The 22,776-nt window shown below is 41.7% G+C and overlaps 1 protein-coding gene across 2 annotated transcripts in view; it reads left to right on the top strand.

The window, feature by feature from the left end:
- Nucleotides 1-22,776, top strand: part of nbeaa (neurobeachin a) — a 1,012,857-nt gene that overhangs the window by 909,248 nt on the left and 80,833 nt on the right. For both annotated transcript variants that reach the window (XM_078545316.1, XM_078545315.1), the window contains exon 48: nt 5,682-5,849. In XM_078545316.1, the coding sequence (XP_078401442.1) occupies nt 5,682-5,849 (168 nt within the window). The remainder of the gene's footprint in view (nt 1-5,681; nt 5,850-22,776) is intronic.

The raw sequence follows: 22,776 nt of genomic DNA, 5'->3' as shown, positions 1-22,776 counted from the left end.
GCCTGCTCCACCATTCAATAAGATCGTGGCTAATCTGTTTGTGTTTCAAATTCACGTTCCCAACCACATCTGACAATCTTTGATTCCCTTTCCCAACAAGAATCTATCTCCTCTGCCTTAAAAATATTCAATGACCCCACCTCCACTGCCTTCGGAGGCAGACTTCCAAAGTCACATAACCCTCTAAGAGAAAAAATTTCATCTCTGTCCTAAAATGATCTCTAATTTTAAAATAGTGCCCCCTAATTCTGGACTCACCCAGAAGAGGGTGTTGGATACTTCAATCAAGTCATCCCTCACTCTTCTAAACTCCAGTGGAGACAAGCCGAATCTGTCTAATCCTTCCTCATTAGACAACCCGCTCATTCCAGGTATTAATTTAATAAATCTCCTCTGAACTGCCTCCAATGCACTTACATCCTTCCTTAAATAAGGAGATCAAAACTGCACACAATATTCGAGATGTGGTCTCACCAATGCCCTGTATAACTGAAGCATAATAGCCTTACTTTTATAAAAGCAAAAAACTGCGGATGCTGGAAAATCAAAACAAAAATAAAAATACCTGGAAAAACTCAGCAGGTCTGGCAGCATCTGTGGAGAGGAACACAGTTAACGTTTCGAGTCCGTATGACTCTTCAACAGAACTAAGTAAAAATAGAAGAGAGGTGAAATATAAGCTGGTTTAAGTGGGGGGAGGTGGTGGGACAGGTAGAGCTGGATAGAGGGCCTGACTTACTTTTATGTTACTTACTTTTATCCTTACTTTTATGTTCAATTCCTCTTGTAATGAAACTCTTTCGAGTTATCAACAGTCACAGATTGCAACTCTTTCGAGTACAATCACAGTTCTTGGTTTCCGGGAGTGGGACATGAACCCACAACCCTCTGATTCAAAGGCGAGGGTGCTATGAACTGAGCCACAGCTGACACCTCCACCTCTTGTAATGAAGGATAGCATTCCATTAGCCTTCTTAATTACTTGCTGTACTTGCATACTAATTTTTTGTGACTCACACCATAGAAGACCTAGATCCCTCTGCACCTCAGAATTCTGCAGCCATTCTCCATTTAGTAATACCCTGCTTTTTTATTGTTCCTGCAAAAGTGAACAACTTTACATTCTCCTACATTATACTCCATCTGCCAGGTTTTTTGCCCATTCACTCAACATATCTATATCTGTCTGTGACCTCCTTATGCCCTCTTCACAACATACTTTCCTATCTTTGTGTCATCTGCAAATTTAGCTACCATGCCTTCACTTCCCACATCTAAGTCATTGAAATAAATTGTAAAAAGTTGAAGCCCCAGCACAGAGCCCTGCGGGACTCTACTCGTCACATCCTGCCAATCAAAAAAAGACCCATTTATGCATACTCTGTTTTCTGCCAGCCAGCCAATCTTCTATCCATGCTAATATGTTACCCCTACACCATGAGCTTTTATTTTCCGTGGCACCTTATTAAATGCCTTCTGGAAATACAAGTACAGCACACCTACAGGCTCCCCTTTATCCACAGTGCATGTTACTCCTTCAGCGAACTCCAATAAATTGGTTAAACACGATTTCTCTTTCACAAAACCATACCGTCTCTTCCTGATTACCTTAAATTTCTCTAAGGGCCCAGCTATAACCTCCTTAATGATCAATTCTAACAACTTCCCCATGACAGAAGTCAAGCTAACTTGCCTATAATTTCCTATTTTCTGCCTCCCTCCCTTCTTTAATAGAGGGGTTATATTTGCTACTTTCCAGTCTGATGGGACCTTTCCAGAATCTAGCAAATTTTGGAAAATTAACACCAATGTACCTACTTCCTCATTAGCCACCTCTTTTAAAATCCTAGGATGAAGTCCATCAGGACCCAGAGACTTGGCAGCCTGCAGCTCCATCAATTTGCTCAGTACCACTTCCTTAGTGATTGTAATTTCACCAAGTTCCCCTCTCCCTTCCATCTCCTGATGTACAGCTATTACTGGAATGCTTTTCATATCCTCTATAGTGAAGACAGAAGCAAAATATTTGTTCAAATAATTCACCATTTCCTTATTATCTACTATTAACACCCCATTCTCACTCTCTAGAGGACCAACACTCACTTTACTTACTGTTTTCCTATTAAATGCCTGTAGGAACACTTGCTATCCATTCTTACATTTCTAGCTAGCTTCCTTTCGTACTCTTAATTTTGTTCTCCTGATTAACCTTTTCTCTCTTCCATCTCTTTATATTCTGACCAATCTTTTGACCTGCCACTCATCTTTGCACAGTTACATGCGTTTTCCTTAGGTTTGATGCTTTTGTTAACTTCTTTAGCCCCTGACTCCAGACCCGCAACAATGTTTTTTTTATTCATTCATGGGATGAGGGTGGTGCTGGTTAGGCCAGCATTTATTGCTTATCCCTAATTGCCTTTGTGAAGGTGGTGGTCAGCTGCCTTGAACCGCTGAAGTTCATGCGGTATAGGTACACCCACAGTACTCTTAGGGAAGGGGTTCCAGGATTTTGACCCAGTGACAGTGAAGGAACGGGGATATATTTCCAAGTCAAGATGGTGAATGGCTTGGAGGGGAACTTCCGGGTGATGGTGTTCTTGTATGTCTGCTGCCCTTGTCCTTCTGGATGGTAGTGGCCATGGGTTTGGAAGGTGTTGTAAGGAGCTTTGCGAGTTGCTGCAGTGCACCTTGTAGATGGTACACACTGCTGCCACTGTGCATCAATGGTGGAGGGAGTGAATGTTTTTGGATGGGGTGCCAATCAAGTGGGCTGCTTTGTCCTGGATGGTGTCGAGCTTCTTGAGTGTTTTTGGAGCTACACTCATCCAGGCAAATGGAGAGTATTCCATCACTCTCCTGATTTGTGCCTTGTAGATGGTAGACAGGCTTTGGGGAGTTAGGACATGAGTTACCCACCACAGAATCCCTAGCCTCTGACCTGCTATTTAGCCATTGTATTCAAATGGCTAGCCCAGTTCAGTTTCTGGAAACCCCCAGGATGTTGATGGTGAACGATTTAGCGATGATAATGCCATTGAATGTCAAGGGGAGATGGTTGGACTCTCTCTTGTTGTTGGAGGTAGTCATTACCTGGCACTTGTGTGGCGCAAATGTTACTGAGGAACTCCTGCAGTGTTGTCCTGGGGCTGAGATGATTGACCTCCAACAACCACAACCATTTTCTTTTGTGCTAGGTACGACTCTAACCAGTGGAGAGATTCCCATTGACTCAAAACAAAAACAAAAATACAAAAATTAAAAAAGAGGTGAAATATATATTTCACCTCTTTTCTATTTTTACTTAGTTCTGTTGAAGGGTCATTCGGACTCGAAACGTTAACTGTGCTCCTCTCCACAGATGCTGCCAGACCTGCTGGGTTTTTCCAGATATTTTTGTATTTTTGTTTTTGTTTTGGATTTCCAGCATCCGCAATTTTTTGCTTTTTTCCCATTGACTCATTTTTCTTTGGCTTCTTGATGCCACACCTGATCAAATGAGGCCTTGATGTCAAGGGCAGTCACTCGCACCCCACCTCTTGAGTTCAGTTCTTTTTACCATGTTTGAATTAAGGCTGTAATGAGGTCAGGGACTGAGTGGCCCTGACAGAACCCAAACTGAGCATCAATAAGCAGGTTGTTTCTGACTAAGTGCCATTTGACAGCACTACTGACGACCCCTACTATCATTTTGCTAATGATGGAGAGTTGACTGATGGGGCGGAAATTGGCTGGATTGGATTTGTCCTGATTCTTGTGGACAGGATATACCTGGGCAATTTTTGACATTGCCGGGTATATGCCAGTGCTGTAGCTGTACTGGAAAGGCTGGCTAAGGGCGCAGCAAGTTCTGGAGCACAAGTCTTCAGTACTATCACTGGAATATTGTCAGTGCCCATAGCCTTTCAGTATCCAGTGCCTTCAGCCATTTCTTGATATCGCGTGAAGTGAATTGAATTGGCTGAAGACTGCCATCTTGACCTCAGGAGAAGGCCAAGATGGATCATCCACTTGGCATTTCTGGCTGAAGATTGTTGTAAATGCTTTAGCTTGTCTGAAGTGAACATTACTTGCCACTTATCAGCCCAAGCCTAAATGATGTCTAAGTCTTGCTGCAGGCAGGAGAAGTTAAACTGAGATTCATTGTTGTTTAAGTGAATTTAAATAATTCCATGCTGCTTTCTGAAAAATGCTGGAGGTTCTCCTAGTGCCCTATCCAACATTCTTCCCCAACTAAAACCAGCCAAATAGACTGATCCTGTATCATATAGTTGTTTGTGGGACATTGCAGTGTGTAATTTGGCTGTTGTATTTGACCTCCGAACAAGAAAGTACATTTCGGAAGTTATTCTTTGACCATGAAGCACAATGTGGCATGCTGAGATTTTGAAAGGCTGTGTATAAATGCAAGGTTGTCTTTTATTTTTCTTATTCCCTTTCTTCTATTCAGGCAGTTCAAATGGAGATTTTGCCTTATCCATACCACATAACTATGCCACATCATCTGCTTTTGCTTTGCAAATGGGAGCAGTGATTACTGGACGCCTTGTGTGTTGTTAGATTGTATAGTTTGTCCTTCAGCCATACCATTTCTCTGCTCTGACATTGTCAAAATAAACAATGCTGCTGAATTTAAACAACATTTAAAATTTCATTAAATTGTTCAATTTGGCGTATGGCATAGTATATCAGAAATTATTTTTTATAAAAACAACATAGTTTTGGAGGTTCATTTGACAGCTATTTCAATGATGAGGTTATACCTTCTGAATTGTTTCAATTCTTTTATAAGAAGCTTTGGTCTAGTATTGTTGCCAAGCTCTTATACTTTAGTTAAATTACTGCCCTGTTAAATAGAATTGCTAAATAGAATTGGCATTGTTTTAGGTTGGGGATGTTTGGTCAAGTTTAAAATAGTGTCTAGCAAGTTGGCCCAGCGCTTTGGTCTTTGTGTTCTAATATTCATCACGTGAATATCTGCCTATTGTTGTAAGTTCTTGAGAGCCGCTTAAATATGATGATGGCAGCTAAAAATGTCAGCATAATTCAATGAACTGTGCTGACTTGACCTTGAGGATGAGTGCATTATGATGATTTGTATTTTCTAATTCTTAAATTATTCGGTGAGCAGAGAAAATGAAAATGTATGAGGCCAGACTGCAGTGATTTTATGTGATCAGGCACATCTGTCATACATTTTCTTAAAGGAATAATATTCTGTTTTTGTCTGTTATATTTTAAAATTGTTCAAATCTCCACACAGATAATGCTAATTATTATAATTTTCTTTATTGTAATGTAAATATTGCTTAAATAATAACATTTAATGTTTTGCATGAGCTTAGATATTTTGAAGCAAATACGATGATATTTTTACATTTTACTCAAAAGTGTAACCATTATGTTTCTGAGCAACATCGTAAAACAGAAATCAATTTGGTAGTTTCATGAATCAAATTTATCTACATTTATACTGTATTTTGAAAATGGTAAAAGTATTCCAGTGTAACAAATTTCCATTACTGCATTAAATATTTTTTTTAGGGTGTGTAAGGAGTGGGAGAAAGAAAACCAAAAAGCAAGCATAAAGGATACAGGCTTGATAAATATTTTACCTTGTGAATAGTAATGCAATAATGTTATAAAGCTCTATTGTTTTATTATTTTTAAATGTTTTCATGCAGGGTCTGGAAAGTGAATTTGTTTCTTGTCAATTGCATCAGTGGATTGACCTTATTTTTGGATACAAACAGCGAGGCCCAGAGGCAGTACGTGCTCTCAATGTTTTCCATTACCTGACTTATGAAGGTTCTGTGAATCTAGACAGTATCACAGATTCTGGCATTAGAGAGGTAAGATTTAACAACATAGCAGATGCAGTAATCACTGTATTTACAGCCTTTCTTTTTTAGAACTTTCTATAAGTGTGCTACCAATATTATGCAGTAGAGACCTGTTCAATATACACCCTTCAAGGAAAACCTTTGCACTGAATATACAAGGCATATTTGTAGCTAGTTGAAACAGTGGGCTGAATTTTCATTGGGCTGAGGACGTGAGTTCGGAGGCAGGCATGCTGGCAATTTTGATCTACTGAGTGGTGTACCGGTCTACCAGCATGTACCCGCCTCAGGCGTATTTTCATTGAGGCTGACTTGGTCAGTGGTGGGGGGAAAGGGGCATGGTGGTGATGCCTTCCCACCCTCCATAGGTGGGAAGTTAATTAGGGCAATCAAAGTGTCTATCAAGGGCGCTTATCAGACACTGTTTGGAATTTTCAAACAGCAGGCAGGCCCTCCCACTGAGGCCAAAGTCCAAGCGATGGTGGTGGTGGGGACCCACCGCTGGCATTTCCATGTTCCCAACCCTCGTTTTGTCCTGACAGCGGAATTGGGACCTGGGAACAAACATTCAGCCCAATGTCCCAAAAACAGTGTGTACCTTGTTTCAATATATTTGAGATAGCATGTTTATTTCTTTATCAGCTTAAAATCATAGTATTTTCCTACTTCTGCTCCTATGTCTTATGGTCTTATGGTCTTGATACAGCATTTAACCAATTGTGCATATGCCTGTGCCTGTCTATCCAGCCTTATCATCCTCCCTTTCCCTAAACTTTTAAGAAGTATATGTATTTCTAATATTTATCCAGTTGCCTTTGAAAAGTTATTACTGATTCTGTTTCCATCACAATTTCTGATTGAACATTCTGAGTTCTCCAAACCTTTGGATTGCTTTTCAGCCTGCACTTCATACTTTGTTTCTTTTGGATAACCACCAGAACTGTTTTCTAAGCTTTAGGGGAGTTTTTGGAACCTCAGTAAAAGCTTTGGAAATCTGAGTATAATCACATATAATTCACATTGCCTCTGTAGAAGTCACAGACAAATCATTAAGCTGTTGAATTCACCTCTTTTATGCCATGGAAATGCTGGATTTTTTTTTCACAATTTAAGGAAAGACCAAATAACCACGAAGGAACATAAATGGGTGTACAGCATTTACTCTTTTATTAAATGTAAAATGGAATAAAGTTTGCAACATTTGTCATGGCATAACAAGCTCCCATAAATAAATAGTTGTGGGAGATTAGTGTTTTCAAAATTCACCCTGTCTTTTCCTTTAAACCCAAAATATGTCAACCTCTTAGCCCCCAACAGTTGAAGATAACCTACCTGAACAAAACATCTGCAGGGGACAATTGCAGTCAGCTTTGAAATCATCAAGGCGCCCCATGTTGAATTATCGCTTCCTCAAACAGTGACTATCTTCATCCTTTATGTATTCCTTTTTTGGACAACTCTATTTGAAGGTCACAACAACATGATTTTAATGGGCACAGAGAAATCCTTTTAGGTATATTTTTGCACCATTTAAAGCTGTGTATATGTGCAAAAAATCTGCCACTAAAAGACGAAACTCATCATTATCACTAATGTCATGGTATAGTATTTCACTACATCAAGCTGTGTAAAATGAGATCACAAAAAACCCTTTTAAACATTTGGGCTGTTGAGTAAACTTACACTGAGTAATGTCATGTGTGAGATTTCCACAAATAAATATCTTAATGACAGGTCAATTAGTGAGAAGATTAAATTAAGCTTATAGTTTCTTTACACAGTTTTAAATTGATAAAGTTAATGCATATTGTTTCCATCAAGAGTTTTTTTTGATTTATGCCTTCAAAATAGTTTTGTCAATGTATTGTGCCAGGTTTTTTCTTCAACAAAAGAACCACTAAGGGGTTTTTAATATTTATTCAGAACATTATGAATATGTGCCAGCTGGTATGCAAAGCTTAAAAGAAATACGCTCTGAAACTACAGTGCACCAGTAGAGCTGTGGTACTGTGCTACAGATATCCCTAGATATTTACCATCTGTTGTGTGCAAAATAACTAAAAATACACCACTATAAAAAGGAGAATTATGAATTTTTTAAAATCTCAAAGTCACGTAGAAAACCTGTAGAAGAGAATAATAATTTACATTATCCAACCATCCTTTTTGCTTTTCGTTTTGTACAAAACACCAGCTTTAGTAATCCTTTAAGTGTTGCCATAGCAAACTTAAATCCAAAATATAAGCAGAACATTTTCTGTTGAAAAACTAAAGCAGTATAAATAGAGACGGCAACAAACCAAGTAGTTGTGGTTTCACATCCCATGACTGCCTGCCACTCAAATTCGCCTGTTATAGTTGGGATAAATTTTGTTAGTTCTCTGTCAGGCTGTGTAAGTAGAATGTCTCTTTGAAGCAGAACATTCTGCCAAAAGGGAAAATAATGTCTTTCCCTGCCAAAAATATGTCTCTTGTTGGCAGATTATAGAGCAACATAGGCATGGGTCATGGAGAACCCTGCAACCTTGTCTGATCTACCTAATAGATTTTAGAAACATAAGGAAGGGAGAATTAACTAAAATGTGCATGTCCCATATGTGCTGTATCATGCTTCAGTGACATAGGTTTTCTTCAAATTTTTCAAACTTTTGTTCCAACGTCCAAAACGTTTACAACATACTCCTATTGTTCTCCTTGGATCAGAAGGTAAGACAGTGCAGTCCATGTATAAATCCACAGATACTAACTGCCACTTCTTGGTCAACTCAGCAGACATGTATGATAATAAGGATATTGACTTCTTTGTGATTGCTTTTCTCTCACTATGCTGAAAAACTCACTAGCGAGAAGAGGATTAAATGCAAATGACAATCAAGATTCAAGTTTGAACTCTCTTTCCTTAACCAAGAGTCCTGTGCTCATGCAGAGTAGGCGTTGAGCTGCCAATGTGCTATGTAGTATGAATATTTTATAATTCTTAGCGATCTGTACAAACTGAGGCCATTTTGTTTGTTTGGCTTTACTATTATCCTAAACATACAAACAATACAAAAAATACAAGAGATTTTGTATCATTTGAAAATGACTGATCCGATTATATGTCTGCTTTCTGCTGAATATTGTCTGCCTCAACTATCAAAACAATTCCTAGGATTACCTTACATCCCAAGTTAGTGAAACTTTGTAACTTAAAGTTCAATGTGGTATAAATTATACCATTTATACACAAAAAAGCTTTATGTGTGCTTTTATTTAAAATGCTTCAATCACACGCACAAACATAACTTCAAAATTTGCTTCGTGCAGTTATAATGGAAGAGCTCTGGGTAACATGTTTCTGAGAATTTGAACACTGAAATACCTACAATTACCCTATGCATTCATGATGAAATGAAAGCTACGCCAGGCAGTGTATGTGAATTTCTTCAAAAAGGAGTTATGGGGGAGCGCTCCTTAATGATCATATTATTCTCTCTTCTACCACCAATTGCTTTTCTGCCTACCACATGTAAATACTACTGGAGGTGGCATGGCTGACATTTTCAGCAGATTTTCTCACTTACAACCTTGTCCAGGGGCTACATTGTGATGAGGTGATGGATTATCTTGTCGCTTCAGTGCTCAGAAAGGAGTCCAGTTGTTCACTGTCCACGTTAGTATCATCTCATATGTGATGTTAAGCCAAATTTGCAGATCCGATTGCAAATATTACATATGAATTCACTCTTGGGGGCGGGGGTATGTGGTGAGGGTTGGTGAAGGCACTGTCTTTGTAGCATGCTCACTTGTCCTGTAGGGACCTACCTCTGTTCTCCTCAAAAGTTGAGGTTACTTGATGACAGCAACTTCTCCATTTGAACCTATGCAAAGTTTGTTTCGTATATAGTGGGCTCCAACCTACAGGCTCGGAGATTGGCTTTCAGATTATCTTTGTATCTGTGTTTGGGACGTCCTGTGGTGTGGGGTTTCCATCCCTAGCTAGCTGTAAAATACCACCTTTAGAACAGAAGAAATAGGAGCAGGAGTAGGCCATGTTGCCTCTTGAGCCAGCTCCACTATTCAATAAGATCATGGCTGATTGTGGCCTTCTCTCCTCTTTCCTGCCTGACCCCCACAACCTTTGAATCCCTTATTGATCAAAAATCTATCTAACTCAGCCTTGAATATATTCAATGAACCAGCCTCCACTGCTCTCTGTGGAAGAGAATTCCAAAGACTAACGACCCTCTGAGAGAAGAAGCTCCTCCTCATCTCAGTCTTAATCGGGAGGCCCCTCATTTTGAAATTGTACTCCCTAGTTCTAGATTTCCCCACAAGGGATTTCCCCACAATCTAGAACACCTTTAGTGCAAACCACATGATTGACCCGGTGAACCTGAGCTCTGATGAGCATGTTCTCAATACCAGATATGAAGCACCTTGGAAGAACTACTTTGTTAGGAAAATTGTTCTGCCACTTGATGTTAAGCAGTGAAGGTCAAATGTATTTAATTGCTTTATGTGACACTGATAAGTTGTCCATGTCTCACAGCCATATAGAAGTGATGTGAGATCTGCTGCCTGGTAGATTTTGATCCTTGATTTTGAGACAAGCTCTATCTTTCCTTTAAAGCCTATGGGTGAGTTTGCCTTTGAGTGATTTCATCATCCAACATAGTGTTGTTGGAGAGGATACTCCCAAGATGACAGAACTTCTGAATTGAGTTGAGGGGTCCTTTGTTGATTGTGACTATGGGGTCTTGATGTTTGTGGTCAGGAGCAGATTGGTACAAAACCTCTGCCTTTTATAAAATTATAAAATCAAAGCATTCTGAAGCCTTTTTTTATTAGTTCATGGGATGCAAGCATCACTCGCTAGGCGTGCATTTATTGCCCATCTCTAACTGCAATTGAGAAGGTGGTGTTGAGCTGCTGCAGGCCATGTGGCGTAGGGACACCCACAGTCTGTTAGGAAGAGAGTTCCAGGATTTTGACCCAGTAACAGTGAAGGAAAAGCGATATAGTTTCAAGTAAGGATGGTGTGTGACTTGGAGGAGAAATTGAAGGGTGGTGCTGTTCCCATGCACCTGATGCCCTTGTCCTTCTAGGTGGTAGAGGTCGCGGGTTTGGAAGGTGCTGTCGAAGGAGCCTTGGTGAGTTCCTGCAGTGCATGTTGCAGATGGTACACACTGTTGCCATTGTGCATTGGTGGTGGGGGGAATAAATGTTTAAGGTGGTGGATGGGGTGCCATTCAAGCAGGCTGCCTTGTCCTGGATGCTGTCGAGCTTCTTGAGTGTTGTTGGAGCTGCACTCATCCAGTCAAGTGGAGAGTATTCCATCACACTCCTGACTTGAGCCTTGTAGATGGTGGACAGGCTTTGAGGATTCAGGAGATGAGTTGCTGTTCACAGAATTCCCAGCCCCTGACCTGCTTTTGTAGCCACAGTATTTATATGGCTGGTTCAGTTCAGTTTATGGTCAATGTTAACCCCCTAGGATGTTGATAATGAGGGAATCAGCAATGGTAATGCCATTGAACATCAAGAGGCAATGATTAGATGGTTGGGCAAAACAGTCGACAAACAGCTGGATGAGTGAGTTCAGTGATAGCGTAGTCGGCGGCAAACAGGTTCAACTGAGTAGCTGTTCTACGATCTTTGTGTAAACCTTGGGCCTTTGCAGATTGAAGAGGTGATCATCTGTCCTGAACTGCATTTGTCAAGAATATTGAGTGTATACAAGAGCATTGCTGAAAAGTAAATGGTAAACAGAACTGGAGCCATTATGCTGCCTTGCTTGGTGCCATTGGTGACAGGAAAGGCATCTGATGAGACAGCATTCTGCACCACACTGGCCATCGTGCCATCACGAAATGAGCAGATAATCCTGATTATCTTTTTAGGGCAGGCATATTTGTACCTTGCACAAGGCTTCATGGACTACTTTGTCGAAGGCCTTGGTCAGGTCAACGAACATTATGTGGAGATCCTCCTACCTCTCCCTGGACCATGACCCCACCACTGAACATCAAGCCATTGTTTCCAGGACTGTCATTGACCTCATCTCCTCTGGAGATCTTCCTCCCACAGCCTCCAACCTGATAGTTGCCCAACCTTGGACGGCCCGCTTCTACCTCCTACCCAAAATCCACAAACAGGACTGTCCCAGCAGACCGATCGTGTCAGCCTGTTTCTGCCCCACAGAACTCATTTCTCATTATCTTGACGCCCTTCTCTCTCCCCTTCTCCAGTCCCTTCCCACCTACATCCGTGATTCCTCTGACACCTTACGTCACATCAACAATTTCCAGTTCCCTGGCCCCAACAGCCTGCTCTTCACCACGGATGTCCAATCCCTCTACACCTCCATCCCCCACCAGGATGGTCTGAGGGCCCTTAGCTTCTTCCTCAAACAGAGGCCCAAACAATCCCCATCCACCACTACTCTCCTCCGTCTCACACTGAACAATTTCTCCTTTAACTCCTCTCACTTCCTCCAAATAAAAGGTGTGGCTATGGGTACCCGCATGGGCCCCAGCTATGCCTGTCTCTTTATTGGGTATGTGGAACATTCCTTGTTCCAGTCCTACTCCGGCCCCCTCCCACAACTCTTTCTCCGGTACATCGATGATTAATTCGGTGCTGCTTCATGTTCTCGTCGGGACCTGGAAAAATTTATTAATTTTGCTTCCAATCTCCACCCCTCCATCATTTTCACATGGTCCATCTCTGACACTTCCCTTCCCTTCCTTGACCTCTGTCTCAATTTCTGGTGATAGACCGTCCACCAATATCCATTACAAGCCTACCGACTCCCACAGCTAGCTCGACTACAGCTCCTCACACCCCACTTCCTGTAAGGACTCCATCCCATTCGCTCAGTTCCTTCGCCTCCGCCGCATCTGTTTTGATGATGCTACCTTCAAAAACAGTTCCTCTGACATGTCCTCCTTCTTCCTTAACCAAGGTTTTCCACCCACGGTCATTGACAGGGCCCTCAACCGTGTCCGGCCCATCTCCCGCGCATCCGCCCTCACGCCTTCTCCTCCCTCCCAGAAACATGATAGGGTCCCCCTTGTCCTCACTTATCACCCCACCAGCCTCCGCATTCAAAGGATCATCCTCCGCCATTTCCGCCAACTCCAGCATGATGCCACCACCAAACACATCTTCCCTTCACCCCCCCGGCGGCATTCCGTAGGGATCGTTCCCTCCGGGACACCCTGGTCCACTCCTCCATCATCCCCTACTCCTCAACCCCCACCTACAGCACCTCCCCATGCATACGCAAAAGATGCAACACCTGCCCCTTCACTTCCTCTCTCCTCACCGTCCAAGGGCCCAAACACTCCTTTCAAGTGAAGCAGCATTTCACTTGCATTTCCCCCAACTTAGTCTACTCCATTCGTTGCTCCCAATGCGGTCTCCTCTACATTGGAGAGACCAAACGCAAACTGGGCGACCGCTTTGCAGAACACCTGCAGTCTGTCCGCAAGAATGACCCAAACCTCCCTGTTGCTTGCCATTTTAACACTCCGCCCTGCTCTCTTGCCCACATGTCTGTCCTTGGCTTGCTGCATTGTTCCAGTGAAGCTCAACGCAAACTGGAGGAACAGCACCTCATCTTCCGACTAGGCACTTTACAGCCTTCCGGACTGAATATTGAATTCAACAACTTTAGATCTTGAGCTCCCTCCTCCATCCCCACCCCCTTTCCGTTTCTTCCCCCTCCCTTTTATTTTTTCCAATAATTTATATAGATTTTTCTTTTCCCACCTATTTCCATTACTTTTAAATTCATACCTTTTATGCCCTGTTAGTCTTATTTCACCCCACCCCCACTAGAGCTGTACCTTGTGTGTCCTGCCATCCATTCTTAATTAGCACATTCTCTTAGATAATATCACCACCTTCAACACCTCTTTGTTCTTTTGTCTGTGACATCTTTTGATTATCTGCTCCTATCACTGCTTGCTTGTCCCTACAACCACCCACCCCCCCCCCCCCCCCCCCACTTCTCTCCCCCCCCTCCCCACCTTAAACCAGCTTATATTTCACCCTCTCCTAATTTTACTCAGTTCTGTTGAAGGGTCATGAGGACTCAAAACGTCAACTTTGTTCTTCTCCGCCAATGCTGCCAAACCTGCTGAGTTTTTCCAGGTAATTCTGTTTTTATTATGTGGAGATCCTTGTTCTGTTCGTGGAACTTTCCTTGAACCGGAAGCACTGCAAAGATCATTTCGACTGTTCCTTGTCCAGCATGAAAACCACACTGTGATTCTGGATACACCAAGTCTGATGGGTGACAACCCTGTTGAGAATAACTCATACAAGAATTTTTCCTGCTGTTGAGAGTAGTGCCACAGATGGACTTGCTTTCCTTATATTTGTACAGGTGAGTTATGGAAGCATCCTTGTAATCTTGGGGCATAATGCCCCTGTTCCAGATTAATCAGAAGAGGCTAGTGAGTTTTCTAACCATGTGAGCTCCTCTGTACTTGAATACTTCCAGTAGAACGCCATCGGCTCCCAGAGACCTACCCACAGACAGTTGCTTTATGGCTTTGCTGATTTGGGCTTGAGATGGATTGAGGGCAAGCTCGTCCAGCATGCGATGCTGTGTAAGTGATTTGTCGCACACTGTGGCTTCTTGGTTCAGGAGGTGTGGAAAATAGCAGTAAATACTCTAATGCAGCAACTTACTAACATTCCCAGAGACTTACCTGCTCCCTCAGACATTCCCAGAGACTTAACTGCTGAAAAAGGTCTTCCATGAGCTTCTACCCAGCAAGTCACTTGTGTACCTTCTGATATCTACACTGCAGCACTGTTGAGGTTTCCACATTGGAACTGGTGAGCTTTGTGGACATTCCACCAGGAGCCTGCCATACATCTCTAATGAGCTCTAACCCAGGCGAATGTGTGGAGGTTGGAACAGACATACAGGAGAGGGAAAATAATGTCCCATTGAAACTTTGCCTTGAAGAATAAAATCTGGGCCATAATGCCTGTTTTGATTTTCATGAAACAAAATTGTGCTATCAAATACCCTGCAATTTATTTTCATTTAATTGGAATGAGAATGCAGGCCACTTAATAAAAGGCGAATTACATAAGGATAGTTCATTTTGATAAAATTATGAGGCATGTACGTCCATATTCTTGAGAACCACCTGTCTTTTCCGGTGACATTGATACCAGTTCCAAACACTAAAACTGTTATTGAGTAATTACACCAGCATTGCATTGGGATGGGTTGATGTAATTTACCTATCAGAGACTGGAAGTGGTTGAAAGAATGCTGGAAGTAATTTTCAATCTTGATTTACATTCTATTGAATGGTATGAAAATCAGACATGTTCTACAAAAGGCAGATGATCCACTTCAATGTGTTACCATCCAGGCATCGAAGGATTTTGAATCAACCAAAGCAGAATGAAAATTACTCCCACAGTCTGCTTTGGTTAATTGAGCAGGCTTTAAAAAGTTGGTTTGTCAGTAGCAAGCCATCTGTGGAAACTAATCATTCCAAATACTTGGTCTTAAGCAGCGATCTACTTTGGGCAGCAGTGCAGACATTGTCAGCTAACTAAAAGTTTTAATCTATGGTAATGTAGCATGATCCTAATCAGAGTCCTCCCTGACCAGGTGCAGTGTATTAAGGTGACTGAAAAATTCAAACTCTGGTCCGGATTTTCACTCCCAGGTCAGAATTGCAGATTCGGGACGTTTCCTGGCTCCGCGAACCCAACCCAGGAAAAAGAGGCTTGGAAGTTGGGATTTTTGCTCTGTTTGGGTGAGGGAGTGTGGGGGAGGTGGGTGTAGACTGCAGGCTGAATTGGAAGTCGGGTCTGCCACCTCATGAATGAGTGCAGAGGTTGCAGGTGCAGAGGCAGGCTGGCCGGAATGCCTGTCTCTGTGCTATGGCACTGTGAATAAGATTGAAAAAAACAATAAAACAAAGAACGACCTTCCATCCCTCACCCCCAGCCCTGCACACACCCCACATGCCCCAACCATGCCACCACATACTCCCCACCCATCTCCCCATGGACACTATATAGGTTGACCCCCGGTCAACCTATGCCCATCCCCCATGGATCCTCATACTCTCCAAACCAACCTATGCCCCTTTACCCATCCCACGGCCCATCAAAACCCCTATGCCAACCCATGTCCCTCACACAGCCCCAAGGCCCTTTATAGCCCCATGCCAACTTAGTGCCACCCCATGCCAACCCATGAGCCCCACCTACCACCCTTTGCCTTTACTCCATCTATGCAAACTCACTTTGTCTGCACCATGGGAAAACCTCAGGAGCCATGCTGACATAATATAAATATATAATCGATGATATTTTGTGAAAAAAACACTCATTGTTTTAAACATTCAATCCATAGAATTTTCTTCAAATAATCTCTCATGAAAACAAACATTTCACTTAAGTGCTTAATCCCTTCCCTTATGAAAACAAAAATTTCATTTAAGTACTTAATAGCTTATGAAAATAACAGTTCTATTCTATAACCACTTGGAGCTGTCAGTCAAACTGCTCACTTAGCAGGCACCCCACAGTGATAATGTTAGGTTGTAAAATCAGTCATGCAGCACAAATGCTATAATGATTAGCCCTCAAGTTTATGTCAACAGACAGAGTGAAATAGCCAGCACCGATTTTTTAAAACACCACACTTTTTTAAAATTTAAAGCCCAGCAGCTTAAATCCCTTGACAGCTTTGACATTCCCAATGAGTTTTAGCAGTTCTTTGACAGGTTTGACAAAGCTTTGACAGTTTCACTGTTCTTGACATAAAAACATAAGAACATCAGAAATAGGAGCAGGAGTAGACCATTAACCCTTCAAGCCTGATCTGCCATTCAATAAGATCATGGCTGATCTGCCCAGGCCTCAACTCCTCTATCATGCCAGCTCCCCATAGCTCTCAACTCCCCAATATTTCAAAAATATATCTACCTCCTCTTTAAATACTTTCAGTGATCTAGCCTCCACAACGTGCTGGGGTGGAGAATTTCAGACATTCATTACCCTCTGAGAGAAGAAATTCCTTCACATCTCAGTTTTAAATGAGTATCCCCTTATTCTCTAACTATGTCCCCTAGTTCGAGATTCCCCAAATAATGGAAACATCTTCACAACATTTACCCTGTCAAGCCCTCTCAAAACCTTGTACATTTCAATAAGATCACCCCTCATTCTTCTAAACTCTAATGAATAAAGACCTAACCTGTTTAGCCTTTCTTGATAAGCCAATCCCTTCATCCCAGGAATCAGGAATCATCCTAGTGAATTTCCTTTGAACAGCCTCCAATTCCAGTATACCCTTTCTTAAATACAGGCACCAAACTGTATACAGTACTCCAGGCGCGACCTCACCAACACCCTGTATAGTTGTAACAAGACTTCCCTATTTTTAAACTCCAACCCCAGCAAATTCTATTTGCTGCCTTAATTACTGACTGCACCTGCATGCTAGCTTTTTGTGTTTCATGCACAAGAACACCCAGATCCCTCTGTGCTGTACTTGCCCACTCACCTAACCTGTCTATATCCCCTTGCAGATTCCTTATGTCCTCATCACAACATGCCTTCCCACCTATTTTTGTATCACCAGCAAATTTGGATACATTTGGATACTCTGCCGTCTCCTCCAAGTCATTAATATAGATTGTAAATAATTGAGGTCCTAGGACTTACCCTTGTGGCACTCCACTAGTTACATCTTTCCAACCTGAAAAAGACCCATTAATCCTGACTCTCTGTCTTCTGTGTGTTAACCAATCCTCAATCCATACTAATACAAAGGCAAAATACTGCGGGTGCTGGAAACCTGAAACAATCCATGCTATTAGATTACTCCCAATACCATGAACTCATATCTTGTGCAATAACCTTTTATGTGGCACCTTATTGAATGCCTTCTGGAAATCCAAATACACTACGCCTACCAGTTCCCCTTTATCAACTCTGCTTGTTATATCCTCAAAGAACTCTAGCAAATTTGCCAAACATGATTTGCCTTTCACAAAACCATGTTGACTCTATTTGATTGTGTTAAGCTTTTCTAAATGTCCTGTTATTTCTTCCTTAATAATGGACTCTAGCATTTTCCCAATGACAGATGTTAGACTGACTGGCCTATAGTTTCCTGCTTTGTGTCTCACTACCTCCTTGAACAGGGGTGTCACATTCCAATCCACTGGGACCCTCGCGGAATCCAGTGAGTTCTGGAATATTTCGACCAATGCCACCACTATCTCTGCAGCCACTTTCCTTTAAACCCTTGGATGCAGGCCATCAGGTCCTGGCAACTTGTCTGCTTTTAGTCCCATTAGTTTGTCAAATACTTTGTCTTTCATGATAGAGACTGTTACAAGATCTTTCCCCCAAGTAGCTCCTTGCTTATCTGATATTTTTGGGATGCTTATAGTGTCCTCCACCATGAAGACTGCAAAATATTGGTTTAAATTATCTGCCATTTCCCTGCTTCCCATTATCAGTTCTCTAGTCACATCCTTCAAGGGTCCCACACTCACTTTAGCCATTCTCCTTTTCATATACACGTAGAAGCTCTTGCTGTTTGTATATTTCTTGTCAATTTACTTTCATAATCAATTTTCTCCCACTTTATTAGATTTTTAGTCATCCGCTGCTGGTTCCTAAAAAAAATTCCCAATCCTCTGGCCTACCACCAGTTTTTGCTGCTTTGTATGCCTTAGTTTTTGATTGGATACTATCCTTGATCACATTTGTTAACCACGGGTGGTTCAACCTTCTCATCAAGTCCTTCTTTTTGACCGGGATAAATTTTTGCTGAGCGTTATGAAATATCTGCTTAAATGTCTGCCACTGCTCATCCACAGACCTTCCCCTTAGTTTATTTTCCCAGCACGCTTTAGACGACTCTTTCTTCGTACCTCTGCAATTGCCCTTATTTAAGTTGAGGACACTGGTTTGAGACCCAAGTTCCTCACCCTCAAACTGAATTTGAAATTCTACCATGTTATGATCGCTAGCCCCAGAGGATCCTTAACTACAATACCTCTTATTAATCCCACCTCATTACACATTAAAATAGCCTGTTTCCAGGTAGGCTTTGCAATGTATTGCTCTAAGAAATAATCCCTGATGCACTCTACAAAATTATCTTCCATGTTACCCCTGCCAATCTGGTTTGTCCAGTCAATATGCAGATTAAAATCACCTATGACAATTGTAGTGCCATTCTTACGTGCCTCCATTATTTCCCGATTTATACTTTGTCCTACAGTGAGGCAACTCTTCGGGAGTCTATAGACAACTCCCACCCATGGCTTCTTCCCCTTGCTATTCCTTATTTCCACCCAAACTATATTACACCTATATCACTACTCACCACCACACTGATACCTTCCTTTATTAACAAAGCCACCCCACCTCCTTTTCCTTTTTGCCTATTTTTCCAGAATGTCGACAGCTTCACAGATCTTTAACAGCTTTGATGCTTCCAGTGAGTTTATACACTTTTTATACATATTCATGTCTACTTTTAACAATCTCAAAGGGCACCTGACCTCTCCCAAAAGGGTACATTATCTCCACTAAGGACACCTGACCTCTCCCAACCGTGTCCCAGGACCATATCCAAAAAGGTACATTACCTCTTCAAAAGCATACCCTGGCTATCCAGTCAAATCCATGAGGTTCAGACCTGCTCCTACCAGGTCTGATCTGCACACTTCAGATTTCAGGCACCTATCTCACCAAAATCACAAGTGAGTTTGGGATCTATATGGGCAGCTGCCTCCTGCAACCATGGATGTGCAATTTAGAACTGCCCTCCATTCCACCCCCCTCCCCAGCCAGTGAAAATGGCAGAGGCAAGGTTTAGGGAAGGGACTCCCGGGATTCAGGTCCCTGCTCCGTCTGTGCAAAATTTCAGGCCTCCATATTCATTACACAGAAACTCGCAGAACAGTCTTAGCAATAGTCAAAGCCATTCTACTTTTCAATCAATATAGTAAAATTCACCATGCAAACCTTATAAAACTTATCCTCAGCGAGTACCAGCACATGTAATTATCTGCGGATTCGGGATCCTGCAAGAGGCCCCAATTTATCTTATGATCCTTGGCCAGACCCCAGGACATGAGGGGAGATCCATTAGGGACCAATAATGTTTTTAAATAAAGTTTGAGATTCGAGACAATTACTAAGTGAATAAAGCCACAAGATTACATGGGTTTGGAGCAAACAAAAATAAACTTTACAAGTTCAGAAAGATACAGCAACTTACAGTATTTATCTTAGATGCTAACGTTCAGGGTAAGTATGAGGTACAGGTAATCTGTGGTCAGACACACCACACTACACAACACATGACAGATGCGACCAAAACAGATTCCATGGATTTGTCAACAATCTGCACAGACGTTTGTCGCATTGTGAGTCAACCAATCTCACTAAAACTTCGTCTCTCACGAGGGTTTCAAATTTCCATATTTGAAGACCTGGCCTTGGAGTTCTCTTCAAAAATTGCTCCTATTCGGGTGTCTTCAATAATGACCTACATCACAGGGTTTCAGTCTCGTTTTCTGAGATCTTTAGCTGAGCCAAGCAGTAGAGCACTGCTCCAAAGGGTACCTTTGTCCCAACGGGGATCTTTGGGGTTTCTCTTGCACCCATTTCACTCAAAGTCTGCTCCCTGCAGCTTGAATTTTAAGCTTATCACTCTACTCCTTTCTTTAACTTCACTTAAGGGAACCTATTCCCCTATCTCCATTCCTTACCTGGGACCATCTTTTTAGACCTTCTCCCTGTCCCCCTTCCATGTCCTGCTCGCTGGGATACACTTTTACAAGATAATGGCACTCCGCATCAGGTCATCTGACTTGCGTTTCCACGCTGTTCTGTTTCTTTTCTTCTGCACAGGGCCGGTCCCCGGCCTAAAGAATGTAAAAAAAACTGAACTGCGTATGTGCAGCCATTTCGCTGGCACGTGCGCACAAGGCCTGAGGATCGTCAGGAGTTCTTGACATACAAACTAAAGGTAAGTATTTGAGTTCCTTAACAGTGTTCTTAAAAAATTACTGGCCTGAAATTTCAGTGTGTGGATATTTAACATGTTTCAAGTTTCTCTTTCTGCCATTATAGAGAAGCGTTAACCCATTAGTTAATTTGAAAATTAGTTCATACAGTCTGAAATAAACTACAGATAACCTGTAATTTTGGGAGGTCTAGTCCATCAACAAAAATGCAGTAGAATTGACCTCTTGGCCACTCGTGAAGCCGGCTATACAATAATATAAAAGCAAAATACTGCAGGTGCTGGAAATCTGAAATAAAAGCAGCTCTGAAGAAGAGTCATATAGACTTGAAACATTAACTCTGTTTCTCTCTCCACAGATACTGTCAGACCTGCTGAGTTTTTCCAGCATTTTCTGTTATTAAACCTGCTATACACCCTGTCCCAGGTTGCAAGAAAGGTATTTGTACCACAGTGTGCATCAGTGGTATCACCTGGAAAATGAGTCACATTCTGCTCTAGTGTTGCATTGAGGTTCAGGAAGGGCCTCCTCAGGCTAATGTAGAGATTGAACTCAAGAGATCAGAAGCATCCTTCTTCATTTTGACATCTTTTCTAGGCCCATAACAGTGCCTTAAACCTATCAAGAGGCAGACTGGATGGAAAGTCCCAGCGAGGCCCAGGAAGTCCCTTGGCCTTGCCCCATGAAATGGAAAGGCAGGCAGTAGATCTGCCCATTTCCTGTCCCACTGGAACTTCCCAGCTACCACCTCCTCTACACCCTTCCCCCATTGCCCCTAGTATTTATACCACTGTTGCATTCAAAGCAAGATAACAATTTCAGCCAGGTAGTGTTTTTCTTTAAGTAAATAATGGCAAAACTGAATCCTGTGCAGTTTTTTTGTTGGCTTGACTTGAGTTTTGCTTTTGAAATCAAGTCCAGATTCTTTCCTGAATTTGTGGATGGTTTGCCCATGAAATGACAGGCTTATCTATAGCTAATAATGCAATGTGTTAAGTTATTTCGCAGTGTTATTTTTTTTTAAATGAAAAGCGCCTTGGTTGCCAAGAAACTAATAAAGTCATTTCACTCTTATAAAGGTGCAGCAATAAATACAATAATGTACTGTTATTGAGCTATTGTTTAGTGAACTGGAAGTGGTCAAGTCAGTGACATTAACTCAATCTAATCTAGTGAAATAATGTAAGTTTTAAGTGCAGGCAATAATAGTTGGCTGATAATGGATAGTAAGGAGTTACTGAAATGGATTTTAAAATCAATGACATGTGGAATGGCCTGCTCTCATGGTGCTACATAGCGAGTCACATCTGCGAGCTCAAAATGTGTATTCACATTAAGACTTTCTTTCTCCTTCAACAGTCATGTCATATACAGGGTATATAAGACAATAAATTATTCACCATTTTTTAATAACACTGTTGTACCATGTATCCAAATAAGTATGATCTTGCATCACAAATTCAATTCTGGTGCAGGTCCTTTTTTGTAAAATCATTCATACCATTTTGCCATATATAATGAAAGACTAGCTTCACCACACAGTGAGGAAAATAAGAGTTTGAGGGAAATATTGCAGTATTATAATAGACAACAATAGATATCACACTACCTGTTTAAGGCAGGAGCTCAACACGGCCATTTGGATGACAGTTGTAAACATGGCCATCACTGTGGCGTTTTTGACATCGCTTGAACCCCTAAGCATTTGCTTTTCAATTCACTAAGTGGTATCCCCATTATTCTTTATCTAAATCGTTCCTGGTGTAGGTCAAATCACAAAAATTTTGTTACCAAAGTTGCTTTTCGCCTCCCACTCACCTCCTCCCGTCCCACAAATTATTTAGAAATTCCGACACTTCTGAGATGCATTGAGCATCAACAACATTATTAAAATAGAAATACAGCATCTG

This window comes from Cetorhinus maximus, chromosome 7 (assembly GCF_964194155.1).
Source record: "Cetorhinus maximus chromosome 7, sCetMax3.hap1.1, whole genome shotgun sequence".
NCBI lineage: Eukaryota > Metazoa > Chordata > Chondrichthyes > Lamniformes > Cetorhinidae > Cetorhinus > Cetorhinus maximus.
This window is presented reverse-complemented; position numbering and strand designations above follow the sequence as displayed.